This window comes from Brassica rapa, chromosome A07, assembly GCF_000309985.2.
Source record: "Brassica rapa cultivar Chiifu-401-42 chromosome A07, CAAS_Brap_v3.01, whole genome shotgun sequence".
Taxonomy (NCBI): Eukaryota; Viridiplantae; Streptophyta; class Magnoliopsida; order Brassicales; family Brassicaceae; genus Brassica; species Brassica rapa.
Genome location: NC_024801.2, coordinates 25,931,125 through 25,953,158, shown reverse-complemented (window position 1 = coordinate 25,953,158; position 22,034 = coordinate 25,931,125). Strand labels below are relative to the sequence as shown.

At 36.6% G+C, this 22,034-nt stretch overlaps 7 protein-coding genes across 13 annotated transcripts; 5 read left to right on the top strand and 2 right to left on the bottom strand.

The window, feature by feature from the left end:
• On the top strand, positions 1–2,830 carry LOC103831802. 3 transcript variants are annotated; one of them, XM_009107724.3, is made up of 6 exons: positions 1–764; positions 1,280–1,458; positions 1,589–1,826; positions 1,916–2,001; positions 2,072–2,163; positions 2,252–2,499. In XM_009107724.3, exons 1-6 carry the CDS (start codon positions 669–671, stop codon positions 2,497–2,499), a joined length of 939 nt encoding a protein of 312 aa, XP_009105972.1. In that variant the 5' UTR covers positions 1–668. The 3 variants fall into 3 exon arrangements, with proteins under 3 accessions (XP_009105972.1, XP_009105970.1, XP_009105969.1); XM_009107722.3 differs by having other exon boundaries at positions 54–764; positions 1,277–1,458; positions 2,252–2,830; XM_009107721.3 differs by having other exon boundaries at positions 669–764; positions 1,274–1,458; positions 2,252–2,830.
• Positions 2,831–4,175: 1,345 nt separating this feature from the next.
• On the top strand, positions 4,176–7,172 carry LOC103831800 (testis-expressed protein 2). Its single transcript, XM_009107719.3, has 6 exons — positions 4,176–4,556; positions 4,687–4,910; positions 4,992–5,944; positions 6,017–6,111; positions 6,195–6,389; positions 6,463–7,172. The coding sequence occupies exons 1-6, from the start codon at positions 4,362–4,364 to the stop codon at positions 7,033–7,035; spliced, it is 2,235 nt and encodes a 744-aa protein (XP_009105967.1). The 5' UTR covers positions 4,176–4,361; the 3' UTR covers positions 7,036–7,172.
• Positions 7,145–8,413, bottom strand: LOC103831801 (aquaporin TIP3-1). Its single transcript, XM_009107720.3, has 3 exons — positions 8,201–8,413; positions 7,851–8,116; positions 7,145–7,681 (listed from the first exon to the last, which is right to left on the bottom strand). Exons 1-3 carry the CDS (start codon positions 8,340–8,342, stop codon positions 7,292–7,294), a joined length of 798 nt encoding a protein of 265 aa, XP_009105968.2. The 5' UTR covers positions 8,343–8,413; the 3' UTR covers positions 7,145–7,291.
• A 270-nt stretch (positions 8,414–8,683) lies between these two features.
• Positions 8,684–15,689, top strand: LOC108869117 (CLAVATA3/ESR (CLE)-related protein 1-like). Its single transcript, XM_033275041.1, has 2 exons — positions 8,684–15,201; positions 15,302–15,689. The coding sequence occupies exon 1, from the start codon at positions 13,250–13,252 to the stop codon at positions 13,469–13,471; it is 222 nt and encodes a 73-aa protein (XP_033130932.1). The 5' UTR covers positions 8,684–13,249; the 3' UTR covers positions 13,472–15,201; positions 15,302–15,689.
• Positions 14,881–15,689, top strand: LOC103831799. Its single transcript, XM_009107718.3, has 2 exons — positions 14,881–15,201; positions 15,302–15,689. Exons 1-2 carry the CDS (start codon positions 14,936–14,938, stop codon positions 15,573–15,575), a joined length of 540 nt encoding a protein of 179 aa, XP_009105966.3. The 5' UTR covers positions 14,881–14,935; the 3' UTR covers positions 15,576–15,689.
• A 503-nt stretch (positions 15,690–16,192) lies between these two features.
• On the top strand, positions 16,193–18,574 carry LOC103831797 (ribulose bisphosphate carboxylase/oxygenase activase, chloroplastic). Its single transcript, XM_009107714.3, has 12 exons — positions 16,193–16,646; positions 16,739–16,824; positions 16,919–16,928; positions 17,047–17,109; positions 17,198–17,311; positions 17,402–17,463; positions 17,554–17,608; positions 17,708–17,909; positions 17,992–18,098; positions 18,163–18,218; positions 18,292–18,384; positions 18,451–18,574. The coding sequence occupies exons 1-12, from the start codon at positions 16,337–16,339 to the stop codon at positions 18,556–18,558; spliced, it is 1,266 nt and encodes a 421-aa protein (XP_009105962.1). The 5' UTR covers positions 16,193–16,336; the 3' UTR covers positions 18,559–18,574.
• On the bottom strand, positions 18,491–21,798 carry LOC103831798 (histone-lysine N-methyltransferase, H3 lysine-9 specific SUVH3). 5 transcript variants are annotated; one of them, XR_004449259.1, is made up of 4 exons: positions 21,568–21,798; positions 20,983–21,067; positions 18,661–20,889; positions 18,491–18,589 (listed from the first exon to the last, which is right to left on the bottom strand). XR_004449259.1 is itself a non-coding variant. In XM_033275035.1 (3 exons), exon 3 carries the CDS (start codon positions 20,877–20,879, stop codon positions 18,846–18,848), a length of 2,034 nt encoding a protein of 677 aa, XP_033130926.1. In that variant the 5' UTR covers positions 20,880–20,889; positions 20,983–21,067; positions 21,560–21,798; the 3' UTR covers positions 18,577–18,845. The 5 variants fall into 5 exon arrangements, 4 of the variants coding, with proteins under 4 accessions (XP_033130926.1, XP_033130927.1, XP_033130925.1 ...); XM_033275035.1 differs by having other exon boundaries at positions 18,577–20,889; positions 21,560–21,798; XM_033275036.1 differs by having other exon boundaries at positions 18,577–20,891; positions 20,980–21,067.
• Between the last annotated feature and the right edge of the window lie 236 nt (positions 21,799–22,034).

Here is a 22,034-nt window from a genome sequence, read left to right as displayed (position 1 = left end):
TGGTGTTGTAATGACGTAATAATGTGTCCATTCTCAAAAACTTTTTTTTCTATAAATATACAACAAATTTATGTATAAGTAATATGCAATCCTCTTTTTTTATTCTTTCTAGATACCGATTGTTTTAATTAATTAAAAAAAGATACTAGATCAAACAAAAGTCTTCAGTTTCATACTTGGGGGGAAATTAAATAGCTAATAAATAAAAAGGGATCAGAGTGAGTGAAAGAGAGAGAAGAAGCGTTTCGTCCTCTTCTTGGTTTTCCTTCTTCCATTAATACAAATCAATCCTACTCACAAAGCTTCATTCATCTCTCACTTCAGTTTCTCTGTCTCCATTTGAGAGTAACAAAACTCTATTTAAAAAAAAAAAACCCTCACTTTTCTGATTCTCATTTAATCTCTCAAATCGGAAGTTTAAAGAATCCTTCTCGTTCTTTGGTGGGTTTTGTTTTCTTAAGAGAAGTTTCTGGGGAATAATCAGAGAATTGGGATATACAGTGTTTAAAAGAAAAATAGTTTAGGTTGGGAATTGCTATAAAACTTTATCATATTGGGACTAATGAGAGACGACTGAGAAGTTTTCAAACTTTTGTGTGGACTGATTATGCATAAAGATCTGATCTCAGCAAGAGATTGAGCCAAGAAGAAGAAAAGGAGCAGAGATAATGTGGTGGTGGTCTTCTTCATCAAAAGGCCGTTCAAATCTGGAGAGGTTTCTCTTAGGAGTCACTCCCAAGCCTCCTTCATTCTCTCTTCCTCAGGTAAAAAAAAAACGATTTTAATTGTCTTTGATAATCAGAGTTTCTTAAACGTCTTAACTTTGAATCAATGGTGACAACCTAGAACTTGTAGTGTTTTTTTTTTAAATGATTGGGTGTGAATTTTCAGATGAATTTTGACAATAAGGACAGACAAATAATTGCATGATCCATCACGGAAAAAAAAAATTAATATGAGAAATCTAATGGTCACATCATTTTCATGGATTGTATACTACCACGTGGAAACGTGCTACAGAATTGCTTTAGAATATTATTTTTATATTCATTTTAATCAAAAAGCGCAAGTGTACTTAGATTTGGTTTGAATCTTCTTGATTCTCTAAGTATATATACTTAGGATCCGTCTCATTCTGTGCGTCTGTGATTAGGAATCAAGAGCTTTACTGTTCACATACATGTCAAATTGTCAATGTTAAGACCATGTTGGTCTTCATGTTGTTGCTGAATTGCTTGAACGGTTGTGTGAGTGATTTTACTGTTTGTGGCAGCAGCAGGGGAAGGAGGAGACGGAATACTTCAGGCTCGGTGATCTTTGGGATTGTTACGATGAACTGAGCGCATATGGTTTTGAATCACAAGTTGATCTAAACAATGGTGAAACCGTTATGCAGTATTATGTCCCGTATCTGTCTGCCATCCAAATCCACACTAACAAACCCGCTTTGATGTCCAGGTTAATTTACCCATTTTGATTCGTAAAATATTTTATTAACAATCTTGTCTTTGTGGTTTGGTAATTGAAGTTTTTAGGACATGTCTCTAGTTGTTTGACGCTCTATGGTCTTGGTTTTTGGGTGTTGAAGGAGCTTGAATGAGGTTGTTCTTGAGTCTGAGAGTAGTGAGTGTTGGAGTGATAGTGAGAGCGAGAAGTTGTTGTCAAGATCCATGAGCAATGATTCTAGCAAAACATGGGATGCTGTCTCTGAAGATTCGGTGTTTGATCCAGATGGTACAGTATTGTTGCGAGATAGACTTGGTTACCTTGACTTTAAATACATCGAAAGAGATCCTCCTTACAAGCGAGTTCCCTTAACCGACAAGGTTTGATATCTTAGTGACCATATTATTTTCCTTTTAACTTAATGAACTATTGTCTTGAAGCAAAGACAATGTAATTGTTTCTTCTTCAGATAAACGAGCTGGCTGAGAAATATCCGGGACTGATGACCTTAAGGAGTGTCGATATGTCTCCTGCTAGTTGGATGGCTGTTGCGTGGTAAGTAATGACTCCTTAGTTAATACAATCCTTCATGTTTGGCTTGATGTGTGATGGTTTGATGAACTAGGTACCCGATATATCACATCCCAAGCTGCAAGAACGAGAAGGACTTGACGACAGGCTTTTTAACTTATCATACTTTGTCTTCTTCGTTTCAAGGTACATATGATCGATCACTGCTCATTAACGTAAGGAACAAACACCATTTCTTGTTTATTTTATTAACGGCTTCTAGAATTGCATGCAGATAAAGTGGTGGAAGGAGATTCTAGTAACAACAAAGTAATGGAAGAAACTGAGTGTTGTGTTGTAAACAAGAGAATCCCATTGCCTCCGTTTGGTTTAGCTGCTTATAAAATGCAAGGAGATCTTTGGGGCAAGACAGGGTTTGACCAGGACCGGTTGGTTTACCTTCAAAGCGCTGCAGATTCATGGCTGAAACAGCTGAATGTTGACCACCATGACTATAACTTCTTCATAAACTCCAACTTTTAAAGATCAGTTTAAGGGGGTCCTCTTAACGTTGGCCCTTTCTTCCAAACACTAAAAAAAAAACATAACCCTGAAGTGTTCTTTGTTGTTTGTCTGGCTCGTTGTGTTGCTTTAGGTAGCAACGGCCATCGCGGAGTTTTTTTTTCTCATGTTGCAAGCCATGGATGGTTACTAAGAAGAGAACAACGTTTTTTTTTCTTGCATGAGTGAGGGACCATGTAAATGAAGTTGGCTACTCTTTTACTTCTCTTGTCTCTTTTCTTACTAAATGGATCTGTGAACTCTGTTTTGTACTTTTCTGTCAGAAAATATGAAAATCTGTGCCTTTCTTGTATGTCGGTAAAGAGCATATGGACTGCAATGGTGCAATGCAAAAATGATTTAAGAATATCTTAAGACTATACAATAAAAATATATAACAAAACATAAGTTGAAAATTCGTCTAATATTTCAGATGAGAACATTTTTTTTTGTTAGATTTGATGTCTTTTGTTTGTTTTCTATTTTTTTCCTATGTACTCGCTTTTTCTCTGTTTTTTCCAACGATTGCTTTTTCTCTTTACCATGTTTGTTTGCATTATTTTGGATACTTTTTCTACTTTCTTTCAGTTATCAATTAAAACTTGACTGGAGAGTTGATATGTTCTGACATAATCTGACTCATTCCTCAACGAATAAAGACTTAGGTGAGACTTGGAACTTCAAAGGATTAGGTTGAATTGAAACAGTCAAAACTTTATAGTTCAACAACATTGTTAAGGGGCCAATGTTCTAAAAGAAGCTGTTTAGTTATGCAATAGTGGCCGTAAATAATCCGTAGTGATGTTTTGTTGAATTCTTGTATTGTTTAAGGAAATGTCTTTTACTTAATTTCTACTGACAGTTCATTCTTTAGGGATTCTGAATCTCTGATAATATAGTAGTTATCTCCTGTAGAATATGGATGTAGAGCATATCTTTTTTTAACAGCAAACACCATGTTTTATTATGATGTAATATATATAAATGCTTATGAAAAAAAAAATGAAAAACAGGTTTGCTCCAACAGCCAAATGGTACCAACAAAATGGTTAATTTGATCGTTTTACTTTAAATCGGTTTCATATTCGCTGTTATTCATTTACAAGTAACTTGCAAATACATATGTTTCTAGCCATTAAACATTGGCATTGGATTGGTGAAATCTCTATGTTTTAGAATTTTTTCCATGTACATACTATATAGGTAACAATCTAAAATCAATTATCGTAACCAACCAAACTTAAAATGATATTAAATATGAAAAGTTGAAAACCAATCCTCCTAATTTGTATAAGGAAACTAAAGTGTGAAAACATACAAAAGTCAGAAAATGATTTGAATTCAGTAAACGAATATTCCCATTCCTAAAACAATTATAGAGATTATATTACGGGTAACAAAATCTCCCATTTCTAAAACAATTGAAGATTATATTTTATACGTAACAAATCTTTTTTTTTTGGGGGGGGGGGTGAAAATAGGTAACAAAATCCAAAAAAAATTGAAAAACATGAAGATTAATCCTCCTAATTTTTGTATTAAGTAAGTCAGAAATGATTTGAAATCAGTAAACGAATATTCCCATTTCACATTAATATACCGATACTATTTATTAAAATTATTATTAAAATTATTATTTTCTCAAAAAATATTTTCCTTTTTGGGCACCCCAGTATAGTTCCTCTGCTTCATCACCACCGAGAAACCGACATAAAAGTAGAGAGAAGACATCGTGACGCGTCTTCTTCTCCTCTTTGATTCCCTTCTCTCTCAACTAACTCTCCTCCGCTTTTCTCTCCTCACTTAAACTTCAAAAGCAACAGACTTTGTAAAACTTCCCGGAGATGGTTTCGTTCGCTGGCTTCGCCTTCGTCACTGGATTCTTGCTGGGCCTCCTCGCCGTCGTTGCCGCGGAAGTTGCTGCGTTCTTGTACCTCGTCAAGCGGTTGAATCGGAAGCAGGAATCGAGTTCAGATCCAACGTCGAAGGGCTCTGATCCTCCTCCTCTCGAGCCCATTGATTTCAATCTCAACAAACAGGTGAAAGTTTCTTCCTTTCTTGCTTTGTTCTGAGATTCTTGGGTAGGTGATAAAGAAATGAGCTTCCTTTGGGTGAGATTCTCATTCAGTTCTTGATCAATGTGATGAAAGCTGTTTACTTTATGATCAGGGAGTGATTTGGGTTTTGGAGTTGGATGAGAGTTTAAAGGAGAAGTTACCAAAAGAGACAAAGAAGAGGAACGATCACGTGGAGGTGCATCCCGTTAGGAAGTTTGCTCGAATCAAAGACCATAAGCTCATCTTAACAGATACAGATAGTAACAAGACTGTTATCACTTTGAAAGGTTGCTCCGTTGAGGCTGTTTCTGGGTCTCAACTCCCCACAAGAAAATGGTACTTTATAATCCTACTCACATTTGCTTTCTCTTAAGTGAATACAGCTATAACCCTTCTTTGGTTTATGTTATATCTAAGGGCTAAGAGGTTCCCTATCCAAGTGGAGAGCAAGACTTCAGACTTATACAAAGGGAACCGTGTGTTTTACATCTACCTCGAGACTTCTTGGGAGAAGGAGTCATGGTGTAAAGCTCTCCGTCTTGCTGCTTCCAATGACCAAGAAAGGTTTATCTGGTCGACCAAACTGAAAGACGAGTTCCGGAGCTATATGGCTTCACTCAACGCTGCGTATCCTTCTTTCATGAAACCATCAGCTGGTTTTAGCTTTGAGTCATTGGACAAGGGAGTTAAGATCGATGCCCCTTCCTCAAAGGTTCGCTTGTTCTGGAAGAAGTTCTCTAAAAAGTGCTCAACCAAAGTGACAGCTTCAACACGTCCTTACCAAGACTCACATTCCAACGGTAGCTCAGGAAAGAGCAATCCAGCTAGAAAGATTCGAGATACCATCCCTGAGGAAACCGATGTGGGAGCTTTCTCACGTTCTTGGAGTCATGCTTCGGATGTAGACTCGGAAGAGAAATTTTTCGCTGATGAAGGAACCTTGGCGTGGAACTTGCTGATCTCTCGGCTGTTCTTTGATGTCAAAGAGAACACAGGGCTGAAGAATGCAGTGCACGAACGGATCCAGCGGGTGTTGTCCAACATGAGGATTCCTAGCTACATAGGAGACTTAATCTGCTGCGATGTAAAGATTGGGAGTCTCCCTCCTTATATACACGGTACAAGGATTCTTCCGATGGAGATGAATGGCGTGTGGGCGTTCGAGCTAGATGTTGAATACACTGGTGGTGCGGGACTTGAAGTTCAGACTCGAGTTGATGCTCGAGAGGAAGATCTGCAAATAGCTGAAGGAAAGCTGCAACCAAATTCTTCAGGGGATGTTCCACCAGAGTTCCTTGAAGGTCTTGCAGATTTTGAGAAGCAGTTGAGTGTCCCCGGAGGAACTGGTGATGGACAAGATGTGAAAGTTGGTTAGTACAGTGAATTCATAGAATCATTTTGATTAGAAGCATTTGATACTAAAGTGATTTATTTCTTTGCAGATGAACCAAAAGGATCAAAAGGTACAAAGGCAGGACCGAACAATGGATCTAAGTGGAAGTCTATTCTTAAGAACATCGCTGAGCAAGTCTCTCAGGTTAATCTTTGTTTCTGATCTCCAATGATTAATAGACTCAGCTCTTGTAGTATCTTAGACTATCTCTGTTTTGTAAACTCTAGGTTCCAATAACTTTGTCAATAGGAGTCTCTTCGCTACGAGGGACACTGCGTGTACACATGAAACCGCCTCCATCTGATCAACTATGGTTTGGCTTTACAAGCATGCCAGAGATTGAGTTCGACCTTGTCTCATCTGTTGGTGAGCACAAAATCACAAACAGCCATGTTGCTATGTTCTTGATCAACCGTTTTAAGGTAAAAAACACTTTGCTCCATCTTCTTTTGTTTCTAAAGGGAATATGAACTAAGACAAAATCTCATTGTGCAGAACGGGATACGAGAGGTCATGGTGCTCCCTAACTGCGAAAGCGTAACCATTCCAGGGATGATAGCTGAGAAGGATGATTGGGTCCAACGCAGTGTTGCGCCATTCATGTGGCTGAATCAAGACTCAACTAGTGATCACGACAGCTTCGAAGCTAAAGGTGAGAAGCCAACGAATGGTGAACAGACGAAGAAAGCTACCAACGTTCCGCAGAAACCAAGAGTTGAGGAAGAACCTGTGGGTGCACCACCACCAGCTAGTAGCTCAGCAGGTCTTATAGTAGAGAGTGACAAATCCTTGGAGGAACTCAAGACTCCCCTTCTGGAAAGCAACGAGAAGGTAGAGACAGTAGCAAGAGGAGGCAACGACGGGGAGATTGTTCCGGTTAGTGTCCAGCCACCGTCGAGGTCTATTGTGCCAAATGAAGAGGTTGATTCGAGCTTCAAGGGAAAGAAAATGGGAACAAGGGAGAGGATGTTTGATTTTAGGAAGAAAGTTGGGGAGAAGTTTGAAGAGAAGAAGCGTCACATGGAGGAAAGAAGTAGACAGATTGTTGAGAAGATGAGAGGACCTTGAAGAAGCTTTTCTCTTTTTATCTTTTTTTCAGGTTTCAGAAACATGGAAAGTCAAATATAGAATAGATTAGTACATTGTTGTTACTTGTATCCGGTATATGTTTGGTGAAAATATCAAAAGAACTCATTGCTGCAGTATCTCTCTTTGTTCTTATTAATACAAACAAACAAAGAGTAGCATCAAAACAGAGACTCTAATGCAAAGTGATTCCATACACAAAGAGAGATTGAACAAAGACCGAGTGGAAAGGCTCCATCTAGTAATCTTCAGGGGCTAAGGGCTGGTGGGTGTGGTGAGCAGGTGGCTCGGTGGGGATGACCATGAACTCGTATATAAAGGCGGCTAAAGCACCACCGATGAATGGTCCGACCCAGTAGATCCAATGGTCGTCCCATCTCCATCCAACCAATGCTGGACCAAAGGCTCTAGCTGGATTCATAGAGGCACCAGAGAACGGTCCACCCATCAAGATGTTTGCACCAACTATGAGTCCGACTGCAAGAGGTCCTATAATCCCAAGGCTTCCACGTTTTGGATCAATCAAAGTGGAGTAGACGACGTAGACTAGGCCAAATGTTAAAATGATCTCCAACACGAGTCCATTATGTGCCTTAACACCTGATGCTAAACTGAAGCCAACTGGTCTCTGCATGTACATAGACTATGTTTATAACATTGCAACACAAAAATACTAGCTCACAGATGTATACCAATATGAGTAATATTATTGATTAGGCGTTTTCATCTAGAGGATATCTACGACTAGACCGATTTTTAGAACACTGATAATACATTATGATGTTATTTAGTGGTACCATGCCGTTTGTGGAGAGCCTCAACAATAGACAAGCGAGAATGGCTCCAAGAAGCTGAGCTATCCAGTAGTAGATGGCACGGATCGCAGAGATTCTGCCTCCAATAAGAGCACCAAAAGTGACAGCCGGGTTAACGTGTCCACCAGAGACATTGATGGCTGCAGAAACAGCAGCGAACAGAGCAAACGCATGAGCTAACGCTACTAGTACCAGTCCTCCTGGTGTGTTTGTTCCAACATGAGCCGCATGGTCCCAATACAACTTATCTGAGATAGAAAAAAACACACAACTCATAAGCTATATCACATATGAAAAGACTTTAAGCTGCATAATTATCTTCGGAACGGTACCGAGAGAGAGGATGGAGCCTTCAGCTGCAAAGACAAAGACAAAAGTGGAGAGGAACTCAGCTAAAGTGGCTCTAATGGAGTCAGGGTGTGTAGCCTCGTCGGCTCTACCGAAACCATACGTTCTAACAGTTGATGCTGCCATTATAATCACAACACTTTGAATTAACAAGGATCTGTAAAGAAAGATAATTTGAGGTGGGAAGAGAGAGAGAGAGATAGAGTTTAAAAGAAGCCAAAAAGAAGGACAGATGTGATACTTGAGTGTCTTGAGATGGACACGTAGCTTTTAAATTGCATGCATTTTACTTAACCATGTCTTGCTCGTGTTTGTATATCATTAATTTTCATCTGCCTCCTTATCTTCTCTTTGGTAACTTTTTGGACGAACCTTAAGGTTCATGTGCTCGTGTGCGTGTGTTGTCTGTGTATGTGTTGGTTTGACCATGCATGCATGTGCGCCAAGTATAGACAAACAAGTACGAGTTTTCTAGAATTAGGAAAACAGTCAAAAGTTTATGTTCACTTACGGTCCGTCTATTAATCGAAGTTTCATTACCACACAAAATGAGCGGTTTACATAACGTTTTCTGCCACTTTTATAGAATCTTTATTACCATCCAGGAATATCAAACCTGTAATGTCCACTGACTTTGATATATTGCTTCAATCATGCATTGCTCTGCTGCTGCTTTCTTCTTATTATGTATGCATTGTGAGATAGAGAGATATCCTTCCGAGTTATCTTCAAAGCACGAGACAGTGATGTATCTATGTCTATGAGGTAAGATTAGAATTAACTGTGCAGTTTCTCCTATTCATTTCCGTGTTACCAATTGTTATATGGTGTTGGTTAATAATTACTATATACCTTCGTCAATTTCTCTCACCTAGATGGCAGAATCAGCTGTCCTGAATACTGATATAAAAGACTATGTGATGTATAATCAGAGTCTCTAAAACTAAGAGCTGGTCAACCATGTGTCTAGGGCCGCTGATATGATTAAAATTTTTAGGGGCCAGAATTTTCTACAAACGTACCGTCAGCTCTACTGCTCTACCTATATCTTTACCCATCTCAATAGGTCACAAGTTTTTCAGTTCCTTATTGACAATTTTAATAATTTTAGAATCAATTAATAATGGGCCAAAAATATTTATATACAGTATTGGGGATCCAAAATGTTTAAGACTCGTTCTGCATAACATGAATAAATTAATTAATTAAATTGAAACCATATTAAAAAAAATTATATTTTTTTATAAATTAGTGCATGCATGCATGTATTTTAAAATTGTTTATGTCGTCAGTGTATCATTATCTGGATTCGAACTTATAATGCAGGTTGCTGACAAACAAAAAACTGATATACGTTTTCCTTTAAATATATTTGACTTTACAAATTAACAGTCACTGATTTTTGTAACAATTCTTTTGCAGACGGAAAGAACAAGGGGTAATAAAGCTGTGACTTGTGAGTGACTGTATACATATCTAACCGTCATTATAAATTTCTTTAGTTTATCTTCAGTTTAGCGATCGCGATCCATTTTAATACCAGAGTTGTTATTTTACTCAAAATATAAGCATAAGTGATACTTTATTTATATTTGGATTGGAATGGAATAAAAAGTTGGATATAATAAGTTTGTTTTACCAATGGATAGAATAAGTTGAGTTGGAGGGCGATATGTTTGAAAGTGCCGACCAGATTAGTGAGGACCACGGTGGGATGTAGATAGCTAAACCTTAGTAACCTTAGTTAATCATCTGAGAGGACCGACAATACTTTACTTATTAAACGTCATTAAAGGTTTCTTTTCAAAGTTATTACACATTTTATATTTATATGTATATTATCTCTTTAAATACTAATTTATTGATCAATGAAAAGGAAAATTATTTACAAAATTTGAATAGCTAGACATCTAATAAAAATGTTTATGCATGGAGGCCAAACATTTATTATGTATATATGTGCTTGTTATAAATCATCATAAGCTGAAAGCATTATATAAGAGCATCTACATCCATAGTTTCTTTAATGTCTCTTAAGTGAATCATCCAATATAAGCTGGAAGCAATTTCCAAAGAGAAATTTTATAGTATAGTTCTAAAAAAGTTTTTATTACAAATATAGTCTCTAAGGATCAAAATGACCAAAATATTTTATTAAGGGGTGTGTTTTTGGGTTTAGGATTTAGATTTAGAGTTTATGATTTAGAATTTAGGGTTTAGATTTAAGGGGTGGAGTTTTGGGGTATGATTTCAAATTTTAAAAACTAAAAAATATTAAAGTGTTCAAAATAAAAAAGTTTATTTGGTCATTTTGTTTTTTTTAGGTCTATTTTATGACAAAAACTTAAAAATGTCTATTTGAGAGAATTGTCCATTTTTAAAAACATCTATATTCATTAGTTTTTTTTTAATGTCTAAACATTTTAAATAAATAAATGTAAGAGGGATTTTAGCAACAAAAAAGGTAAGAGGGATGGTATTTCATATGAAAATAAAAAATAATTTGAAAAACTTAAGTATATATACTTGTCACTCAACTCATGATCCAACAATTTAAAAAATTACAAATAAATAAATAAAACATTAATATTTACTATTTTTGAAAATTTTACTAAGTTTTTTTTATCATCAATATGCTTTATTTGATGTCTTGGTACACATAATACACGTGTAGGAAGAAGAAAACACTTTGCGTACTTTCTTTAAAATGCGTTTGGAGGAGAATTTTTATAAGAAATATTTATATTTTGACCCCAAAAAAAAAAGAAAAGAAATATTTATATATGTATATCGATCGAAGTGGTAAAGTGTTTTAATTTTTATTAATTGGTTTATGATTAAAACGTGACCATGTAACATAATGGTATGTGTTATCTCCGCATAATGCATGTTATCAAAGACGAATAAATTGTTAAAATGTTCCACAAACATATAGAAAATTATTTTAAGTTCCACTCATTCGTCCTTTATCTTTAGTATAACAACAAAGTAAAATACTTATTGACAAAAAACCGTCCATAACTATTTGAAAACAATCATCTTTTGATTACCCAATCGAAACGACGTATAGAGCGCAAGACGATCTTGAGTATCTATATTAATCGTATCTCAAACGTACAATCTAAGATTCTCGTATATTCAATCTAACATATTTGTTTTCTCAATATTGTAATTAAAAAAAATGATGTATTCCTGTCGCGATACTGCCTCTTTAATAGTTGGACTGAAGTTAGTGTTCAATTTCCCTTTTTCTCCACAGCTTTGAATTGTGCTTCACAGCCTTCACTTATTAACTAAAGTGCCACGCTAGTATCCACAAAACCGTAAAATCGTTTCCGCTAATAATCTTTTTATAATTCAACTTGTTATAAACAAGGCTGAAGTAGTAGGGCGAGCAGTGCACCCTCCCCAGGGCCCACAATTTTTTTAATTTAAAAATAGTAAATCTAATATTTCTAAACAAACAGAATTTAGAAATGTTGTTCAATAATAATCTGATTTTAGGGAAACTAAATCTTATTTACCTAAATAATTTAGTAATAAATATAATGAAGTTAGCATTAACTAGTTAAGCCGTTAAGTATGTTTTTGGAATAAATTTATTTATTAAGCTGACTACTTCTTTTTTTTTTACATAAAATAGTTAACTATTTCTACAAACTTTTTCCATGCGAGACATAATTTAAATGTCGTAGTTTAGTAAAATAGTTGATTCTTCAAAGATTCTAACTTAAACTGAAAATTGAATTAAACGAATTATTTTCTAAAAGTTTCATTATGAATTTACGTTTGCTGTCATGTTTTCTGTTTTTTTTTCTATACACTTGATCTTGGAGAAAGATTACATATTCTTTCATTTTTTTTGGCTATTTTCTGGTTAATTAAGTTTGCGTTTAGAAACAAAAAATACTTTTCAGTGTTTATTTTTGATTAAAAAAGTGAATATTTTGATTTGTAACAACAATATTATGAATTGTATTTTTATAATTTATATGTTAAAGGGTCTTCGTTTCTTTTTTACCTTAGGATCTATAAGATGTTTGAGCCGGTCCTGGTTATAAACTTAAGCAAAATAGAGTGATTAACTTTGTCCTATTCTCTCGTTAATCTTAAAGAAAAACTGAGAAAGAAGCTTTACTGATTTGGAACCTCACTCATGCATATTCTCTAAGTTCTTTTATAATATTTATTCAGTACATGAACAAGTTATAGATTAGATTCATAGCTGTTTTGCATACTATTACTATTAATAACACTACTTTTGTTTTATCGGCATAAATAAGACTATTTTAGCCTGTTACTATATCATATATTATTTTCAGTCGATGGAAACAAATTCAATCAAAAGACATATGACTCAGATCCTTTACTTCAGATTTACGTTAGTTAACTCATATGGTCAACTAATCAAAAGGCCAAGCCATTTTAAAAAAGAGGCGGCAAAAGTCAGCACATGGCTTTCATTGACTCTTCTTACCTACAACAATTTTTTTTTTCTTTAAAGACCATTAACATATGTCCCCATATTTTCCTTTTTATAGTATGAACTTGGTTTTAGATGGATTATCATTCAAAAGTCCTTAACACATGTCTTAATCTCTTAATTTTAGCTAGGAGTTACAAAATCATTTGCATTATTAACATTTTTCACACACTGTATATATCACACAGACATAACAAACTAATTAACAGTAACATGTATAAAGTATTTGTGGATAGTATATATATATATATATATATCTTTTTAAATCACTATATGATGACAAAAAGAATATATATGTATCGTAAGTGCATGGGATCTCGAACGAGCACTTTGCAGAAGTGGAAACTTGTCAAATTATAAATTGGCTTTTACGACCGCCTTATCTATTTTATAATGTTTAGCAAAAACATTATCATTTCAGTGAGATTCATGATCACAATGCCATTCTCTATATAAATGCCTCAAGCGTGTGATGGAAACATGCACACACCAATACACCATAGAGTACATAAACATATAAACACCTTATTGAATAACTAGTACATACCATATGGCTAACATGAAAGTTTGGCTGTGTTTGTTCCTGATATGCGTTTCGTTGGAGCGGTTATCAGCATCTCGGCCGCTTACAAACGCAGACGGAAATAAACGAGGGCGTATGATGAGAGAAGCAGAAAAAGTGCTGAAAGCTAATATGGAAAAGCTAAAGGAGAGAGGTTTCAATGAGTCCATGAGACTTAGCCCTGGAGGTCCCGACCCTCGTCATCACTGAGTATGAATTCTCGTAGATTTAAATTTGCAGGGATGTACTTTTCTCGATCGAGAACAGGTTTAGAAAAAAAACTGTTTTTGATCCGTTTTGTATGTTAGCTTTGTTTGTTCGTGTAACCAAAATAAATTGATGCTTAAGTTCTGCTCATCATACATTTTATGAATTTTGCATGCTTTACGTACCCTATACATTCTTTCTAATATACAGTAGTCTAGTGGAGACTAATGCGGACGTTTGCATAAGTATATATAACAAGAAATTGTAAAGAAATGGTATGAAAAGTGAGGTTACATTAATTTATTTTATCCTCTCTTAATTTTCTAATTGCTCGTGTCGATATAAGATTGAAAATTTGTTATATATTATTTATGGACTCTTTTCTCTTCATCTCCACCATTAGAAATATATACAAATATAAAAAGTGAGAGATAGTGACCGAAGTTAAAGAAAAAAAAAAGAGGAAAAAGATAACTGGTTTTAAGGAAATTAAATATTTTTAAGTTCGAAGTCAACCTCTCTAATCTTAATTTTTATACTCCCTCAAAACCTCAATTTAATACTCCATCCATGTTTTTAGATAAATGCATAACTATTAAGATAGTTACTTTTTATTTAAAAAATATTATTAAAATATTAACTAAAAACTATCCAACTAATTACAAAACAAAAAACAAAATATTATTAGTTACACAGTTTTCAATAAATTCAAAAATTACATAGAAAAATAAAAACATCTTACATATTGAAACATCATAAACTCTCTAAGACATCATACATTAAACAACAGAAAAGAGTACTATTATTTTCAGGATCCCAATCCTTGAAATGCTCTCTACAGACTTTTATTTCCAAATTATCTTTTAATTACCAATCTACAAAGAAGATGAAGAAGGAGTATTTCTGTATACTGGTAAAAGTTTTGAGAAAATAATACAATGTGAAGATAAACAGGACCGGCTTTAACGACTATTAAATTGGCTAAACCGGATACATAAACCAATACAAAACGCTCACCCACAAACACCTTCCCAACAATGCTTGGGTAATGTGGCGTCATAAGACTCATAACCGATTTACCACACTGCATTGCCTCAATGGTGGTCAAATCAATCCCTTAGGTCTCAAAGTTCGATTTACAAACACATCTAAAGCGTTGTAGAAACCAGAGACTCTATTTCAGGACATGGGCATATATGAGCTTCTTTATCTTAAAGTTGATACATGCAATTCTAATGGGATTTAGCCCATCATAATTTTTTGGTCAAAGCCCATCATAATTAAGTTCTCAAAGTGGGTCATGAATCACGCTACAAGAGACCAAAACTATACGTATGCGTATACGTATGTGTATAAATGCTTCTAAAATAACTGATCCAAAACTAGAAGAAGTGGATCATCCCACGTGGAGGAGATGACCAAAGAGAGGCATGGGTCTGACAATAATATACGTTGGGAACTGTGATTATGGATTATCTCACTCTATGTCGTCCCACTCCCTCCTTTATTTTATTTTTATGTTTGTTAAAATTCCATTCACATTTGATGATTTGGTGTGTAGTTATATATAGATGCAACTCTCTCAACACACACAATATATTGTATATCTACTGTCTACAAGTATATACGATTACTCTCAACCACAGTATTGTAAGAGAGAGCATAGAGATTGACATGGCAACTACCACCTTCTCGTCTCGTGGTGTACAAACGATGAACACCATGTTCGTCAAGTAAGTCTACACCTACTTTCCATGCCATTCTGATAATGCAGATCATATGCAAGATTGTATAAATTATGATTATCTTACCCATGCAAGTATATGTGTATAGACCGATGCTTAGGAAATCGATCCACAAGAAGAGCGCGTCGCACGACTTAGTGAGAGAGACAGTGAAGACGGATGGTGCCGGCTGCGCTGGAGAGGAGATGAAGACGACAAGAGGTTTCTCCATTGCCGGAGATACGTCGTCGTCAGAGAGTAGTTGGGTCCCACATGAAGCCACAGGAATATACTATCCAAAAGGACAGGAGAAGGTGATGCAAGATGTGCCTCCTCCTCCAGCTGGAAGCAACGTGGACGAGCTCGTTAATTGGTTCTCTTGATAAAAAATGACCACACTCTCTTGTAATCGTCTCGATCTCATGATCTCAAAATTGTTCTCTATATAAGTCTAATTATTGTGGTAAGGTATAAATTAAAAAACTTACTTTTCTGTATTACCGTATGGTATGGTATGATGCATCTTATGTGTAATTTATAAGTGAATATGTATTTGTCATATGAAATTATAGTAGTAGATAAATGAAATGGGCTAAGCTACGAGTGCATGTAGCAGTAATCTTTATGCATGTTCTTTAATCGTAGATCGTTTAAGCCGAGATTCAGCTCTGTGATTTAAGCCTTTGATCTCCAAAATTCTAAATAGATAATCCAAAATTTTAACCATTAAACCGATGCATGTGTTTCATTGACTTGTTTACTAATTACCTTCTGACTAAGTAACGCTTTGTTTTAGTGTCAACTGTCAAGTCTCTTATCCAAATGAAATTTATTTTCACCATTACAAATGCAAGTTGTAACAAAGAGAAGATTGAATGTGGTTACGTGGGACCAAAGCTAGTCTTTGTTCCAAGAACCACACATTAGTACATTACTAATAGACAAGAAACAAAGATGTCTTTTTTTTTTTTTTTTTTTGCTTTCAAAGGACATAACTTTATAATCAAAATCCTTTCAACAAATGGCTCTTCTTCTTTAAAATCCTATCTTGAGTTGAAAACAAAATTACAAAAAAAAAAAAAAAATTCGTTTTTTTTCTCAAAGGTGGAAGTTTTATTCATGTTGTGATCTGGAGGGGGTTTTAATGGCGCTTACAAACATATCTTTGCGTTTCAAGTTTCCACCACTACAATCTTCCACATTCAACCACACTTGTAGAAAACCTTTCTCCATCGCTTGCTCCAAGGCCGGAGATGACGGCGAAAAAGGAGCTGTTGACGGTGGCGAAAAGCCGCGGAAGTTATCAGAGCAGTCATCGTGGGAAGTAAAAGACTCAGAAGGAAAAGACTATCTCTACAGGCTCGGGGCGGAGTCAGAGAACATGAACATAGCTGTGGGAGCAAGAGCCGGGATGATCGATGACGTATTCATCGGAGACTTTCTTGGCAAAGATTGTTAAGTCTCTCTTTTTTATTCTTCATCTTCATATTAGTTCTGTCTCTAATTATGGAGTTAACAGTTTTGTAATTATTTTACTTCTTTGCAGCTGATATTGTGTTTGATTATCGTCAGAAGGCAACAAGGTCCTTTGAACATCTTCAAGGAGATTACTACATTGCTCCAACCTTCATGGTAATAATAACTTGTGTTATTTATATATATCTGCCACTGAACTGAGCCAATGAGATTTTTGCTTATATCTTTATTCTTCTTTCCTTTGGAACAGGATAAAGTTGGTAAGTTGGAACTGAGCTAAGCCTTGGTGATTGAATATTGAGACAAAAAGTCTGGAACTTTCAAGATGATCTTTGCTATAATCTTTCTTTTGCCTTAAACATGTATTGTGTTCTGCAGCTGTTCACATTGTGAAGAACTATCTTGCTAGTTCTCTAAATATAAAAATCCCATTGATCTTAGGTAATGTGAATGCCTCCTCCTGGTATTCAGTGATTGAAAACTTTGTTACCATCTCTTCAATTTTGTGTTTTTCTATTGGGATGACTAGGTATATGGGGAGGTAAAGGACAAGGCAAAACGTTTCAGACCGAACTTATATTCAAAACCATGGGAGTTGAACCTGTTATAATGTCTGCCGGAGAGTTGGAATCTGATAGAGCTGGTGATTTTCTCCAAAAAGTCTGATGTAAAACCATTTTCCTAACAACCTGGTTGCTTTCAGTGACCATTGCGATATTGATATTCTTAACAGGGGAACCGGGAAGACTCATACGTGACCGCTATAGAACAGCTTCACAAGTCATTCAGAACCAAGTGAGAAGCTCTTCTTATCATTCTCATTCTTGTTACACCTATTTATCTATACAAGATTGGCATGAACTTTGATGATGACATGTAATGCAGGGGAAGATGAGTGTTCTCATGATCAATGATATTGATGCTGGCCTTGGTAGATTCGGTAAAATAGTCAAAATCCCAGATAACTTAAAGCTATGTTGTGACTTGTTCCCCATAATCTATAAGATGACCTTAACTGAGTTTCTTGCTCTTTGTTTAGGGGAAACACAAATGACAGTGAACAACCAGATAGTTGTCGGTACTCTGATGAACCTTGCGGATAATCCTACAAGGGTAAGTGTGGGACAAGACTGGAGAGATGCTGACACTGTCAACAGAGTTCCTCTCATTGTCACAGGGAACGATTTCTCCAGGCTATATGCTCCACTCATCCGTGAAGGAAGAATGGAGAAGTTCTACTGGTAAAATGATCCTGCAACTATGGAATCTTTCTTGATTCTTTCTGACAAGAAGCTTTAAGTGTTTGGTGCTTTTTAAAAACAGGCAGCCAACTCGTGAAGATATAGTTAACATTGTTAGCAGAATGTACGAGAAAGATGGGATATCAAGGAAAGATGTTGTAAGCATTGTTGATCAGTTTCCAAATCAAGGTAATATATACTATCTCTTGAAGAGTGAAGCTTCCTTGCCTTACCACTTCATTATTTATCACAGCACTTGACTTCTATGGAGCACTAAGGTCACGTACATATGATAGATCTATCCTCAAGGTAACTTAAACTTCAGCCATAACAGATAACACCTCTGCAGTGAAAAATGGCTTAATCTCTTTGTTGTAAACAGTGGGTAGATGAAGTTGGAGGAATAGAGACTCTAGAGAAAACTCTTCTCAGGCGTAAAAAGACCAAAGAGGTTCCTCAATTCATTCCCCCTGAGGTAAATGCCATTACTTGCTTACTCTGAGATCATAGGAATGGTTTGTTTGATAATGGTTTTGAACAGCAAACGGTGGAGGCGTTGCTGGAATCAGGATACTCGCTCATTAAGGAACAAAAACTCATCAATGAAACAAAGCTTTCCAAGGAGTACATGAAGAACATTGACGATTAAATACCAAACAAACAAACAAACATCAATTTTTTTTTTTTTTTTAGTTTTTTCATTCTTAAAAGTTGTCAGACAGAGCTTAAAACATAACTCAATCACTCTATAGAGTTTATTTTCTTACCAAACCCATGAGCATGGCCAATGTGGTGCTAATACAAATACATTTAGTACAACATTACATGTGTAATGCATCACCACATAACATGCAAATGCATACACACTTCCCTGCTACACGTTGAGATCTTCTGCCCTGTGACAACAGAAACGGTTTCAGACAGATTGTGTCAGAGTTATCCGAATGAGCCACGGCACTTCACAGAACCACATAAGCACTTCCTCTTTCCATGTAAAAGGCTCCCATCTCTGGCCTCAGATGCAAGGGAGACTCCATAGTCATAAGTCAACTCAGCCATCGGTGGAATGTGACGTATAGCAAAGAAAGCAATGTGGACAACCGATTCACCGCTTCCTTCAACAAAAACCGGCTGCCACATAACGTTTGGGGAGCAACTATGGTTCATGAACCGAGCTACATTTCCAAAACTCTTGGCACTGATCAGGACCGGTGATGGGAGATTAAACTCCTCCGGGACTTCATCGGAAGGGTCCTCATCTACCAACGCAGGCTCATAGTTCCACTTAAACGAGTTGTAAACACGAGACGTGTCAAAGACAAACTCATCATCTTCTTGCTCCATTCTAAGGAGGACCTCACCAGCATATTCACATATGAAGGAGCCAGCACGTATAGGATCCCAAGACCTTAAACCCCAACCGCGATGGTCTGTCTTGAACACTTCCATTCGAAACTTCAGCCCCGTCTGAATCACTTTGTTTTTGCAGCTGGCGTGACAAGGACAGGTTGTGCCACATTCATACACCATAGGCCTCCGGGAAACAAGCATCACGCCGTTAAGGTAAGGGAGGTCACCGCCGTTCTTACGGACGCATGAGCAGTCAAGGTTTCCAGCTGCACACGAGCCGTGACAGGAGCAACCAATAGTGGGCGGCTGAGTTTGTTTAGAGGGTTTGAGAGTGGAGATGTAAGTGAAATAAGAAGGCCCCTTCTCACCATCCACATCATTCACCAGAGAAACAGGTTTACTCTCAACTCCTGAAGTTATATCCGGAAGGATAAGGTTTGCTCTTGGAGTTAAACCTTCCTTCCACTTATGAACAGCCTTCCAGACTCCAAAAGCAGGTGGCTGATTAGGTACTCTCACTAATTTATATTTAAAAGTGTTGCAACCGTTCTTCCCCTTCTCCACCCATGACTCTGAGATTGTATAAACTCCATCATAAATATAGATCTTTCCTGTTTTACTTGCTGGATCCTCCTCCCCTCTTATCACTCTCACTCCATTCCCTTTCCTCAAGCTCTTCTCCAACGCTAGATTCCCTCTCTCAAGCTTCTGATCAGACGCTTGTCCGCTCTTATCAGCATTCCCTCCTTGTCCGCTGTATATCAAAGACTCAGGATCCTGCGCTTCACCGTCGTAACGTCCAGAGGAAACAATGCTGGTAGCTAACGGCTCCTCATCTGCACCTACTTTGCTTGTTATATAGTCAATCCCTGCCATGGTCTGCATGTGAAGACCGACCAAACACATCTCTATCCTTGAGAAGAAGATATCTCCAACCTCGATTCCAGGAACTGTTCCTACTCTCTTCTTCATGTTGGTACGCACTCCGTTGCTCATCAGAACACCTGCTGCTTTCGAGGTTCCGGCCTTTCCGTGCTCTACTTGGCTTAACCGCCTCCTGACAGCGTCGAAACGCATCAACACGCTGCTCACTAAGTCAGTGTTTCCATCTTCTCGCTCTGGTGCACTGATCCCGCTGTCGAAATCTCTTTTCACTACCTGAACAACATCCAAACTAGTCTTCTCTTTTTTCTTGGCGTTACCAGTTCCCTTAGGACGACCAGCTCCTCTTTTGGTCCCACTTGAGCTACTACTAGGGGCAATTGATACTGCATTTCTCTTAGGACGACCAACTCCTTTTTTAGTCCCACTTGAGCTGCTAGGACCGTTTGATACTTCAGTAGGTGGTCTATATGATTGAAGAGGTGTAACGAACGTAGGAGGAGGCGTGTCCTGTGTTTGGTTGAGATCTGGAGGTTGTTGTGATCCAAATGGGTAGAAAGGTGAAGGCCCAGAAGAAGAGGAAGGAGGGCCAAAAGGAGGACAACCAACAAATGGTGGACCTTGATTACCATTTGGAAAAACAGGTTTCAAACTTCGCAGTGGCTTTACATCTAGCACTATTGACTTGTCATAATAGTTGGGATTTGGAACAGTATTGATCCCTGGAACTCCTTCCATTGCTAAACTCCTGTTAAAGTAGAAAAAAATGGGATTAAAGGTCCAACAGTTGGATTAATAGCATTAACCAAGCTTAGATTAGCATTAATAGCATCCGACAAACCTATTTTAAAGCTGTCAAGATAATTGTCACAACGTTTACTGCATATCCCTCTCGGACACTTGCTGTGACCTTGTGGGGTTATTCTCTGCGGTATTAAAAGCAGACAAGAAAGCTATAAGGGAATGCGAAAGCAGTCGTTTCTATTCATACAAAAGAATCCATTTATGAGCAAGCTTTAGCTTCACTAAAAATGTCTAACAATCGATACCCAAAATGTAAACTTGGCTAACAGAATGTAAAAACGTAAAAGGGTCTTTTAAAAAAAAAAAACTAAATGCATAGCAGTTTGTTCCTGACATACTCCAAATCCAACAACACCTCCAGATCTTTCGTAGTACAAATAAGTAAAAAAAGTCTTTCTTTTTGTACATCACAAGATCTGTAAGGAATAAATCTAAAGGAGCAACTAGACCAACCAACCCTTAATCGAACACCAAAACATACTAATTCTCAGATTCATCAAAAAAAAAAAAACGAAAACTTTATCTACAGTTACACCCTCATTTATTCATATTCCAGATTCCAACTTAAAACAAGAAGAAGAAGAAGAAGAACAAACAAGAAATTAAATTATTACCAACCAACCTCAAGGAAGATGAGAAAATAAATATAAGAGCTCCGAATTAATCGAGAGAGACAGAGACAGAACAGAGGCTGATGATGAAAGACCTGAGACGAATATTGACGACAGAAAGTGAAAAAAAAGAAGCCAAAGTAGTATCTGCTCAGATGATGAAAGACAGACATTGCTCTTACAGAGAATTTTAGTCCGTTAGATTCGCGTTTACGTCATCTTTACCGTCCAAAAAAATTAATGCGTTGAAAAAAGAAAGTTTTTTTTTTCTTTCGCTCTCGTGTTTGTTACTGTCGCCATTTCTATCCTCCAAATCACCAATGTAAGAAATATGGCACAAGAATCCATATGATAAAAAATCTGATCTTGTTTTTCTTTTTTTTTATCCATAATGTTAAAATTTTACTTCATATACGGATTTATCGAATCCGTATTCTATTTTATTTGATGATGTAAGAAGATTGAGTCATGTAATTAA

Bases quoted from the DNA above. Each gene is read 5' to 3' on its own strand.
- LOC103831802 (XM_009107721.3), top strand. From the start codon at position 669: ATGTGGTGGTGGTCTTCTTCATCAAAAGGCCGTTCAAATCTGGAGAGG. The intron at 765-1,273 runs GTAAAAAAAAAA...TGTTTGTGGCAG, and splicing joins CTTCATTCTCTCTTCCTCAG to CAGCAGGGGAAGGAGGAGAC. The intron at 2,002-2,071 runs GTAAGTAATGAC...TTGATGAACTAG, and splicing joins AGTTGGATGGCTGTTGCGTG to GTACCCGATATATCACATCC.
- LOC103831800 (XM_009107719.3), top strand. From the start codon at position 4,362: ATGGTTTCGTTCGCTGGCTTCGCCTTCGTCACTGGATTCTTGCTGGGC. The intron at 4,911-4,991 runs GTACTTTATAAT...GTTATATCTAAG, and splicing joins CAACTCCCCACAAGAAAATG to GGCTAAGAGGTTCCCTATCC. The intron at 5,945-6,016 runs GTTAGTACAGTG...ATTTCTTTGCAG, and splicing joins TGGACAAGATGTGAAAGTTG to ATGAACCAAAAGGATCAAAA.
- LOC103831801 (XM_009107720.3), bottom strand. From the start codon at position 8,342: ATGGCAGCATCAACTGTTAGAACGTATGGTTTCGGTAGAGCCGACGAG. The intron at 8,117-8,200 runs GTACCGTTCCGA...TTTCTATCTCAG, and splicing joins AGGCTCCATCCTCTCTCTCG to ATAAGTTGTATTGGGACCAT. The intron at 7,682-7,850 runs GTACCACTAAAT...ATGTACATGCAG, and splicing joins GGCTCTCCACAAACGGCATG to AGACCAGTTGGCTTCAGTTT.
- LOC108869117 (XM_033275041.1), top strand. From the start codon at position 13,250: ATGGCTAACATGAAAGTTTGGCTGTGTTTGTTCCTGATATGCGTTTCG.
- LOC103831799 (XM_009107718.3), top strand. From the start codon at position 14,936: ATGGATTATCTCACTCTATGTCGTCCCACTCCCTCCTTTATTTTATTT. The intron at 15,202-15,301 runs GTAAGTCTACAC...ATATGTGTATAG, and splicing joins ATGAACACCATGTTCGTCAA to ACCGATGCTTAGGAAATCGA.
- LOC103831797 (XM_009107714.3), top strand. From the start codon at position 16,337: ATGGCGCTTACAAACATATCTTTGCGTTTCAAGTTTCCACCACTACAA. The intron at 16,647-16,738 runs GTTAAGTCTCTC...ACTTCTTTGCAG, and splicing joins AGACTTTCTTGGCAAAGATT to CTGATATTGTGTTTGATTAT. The intron at 18,219-18,291 runs GTAACTTAAACT...TGTTGTAAACAG, and splicing joins ATGATAGATCTATCCTCAAG to TGGGTAGATGAAGTTGGAGG.
- LOC103831798 (XM_033275035.1), bottom strand. From the start codon at position 20,879: ATGGAAGGAGTTCCAGGGATCAATACTGTTCCAAATCCCAACTATTAT.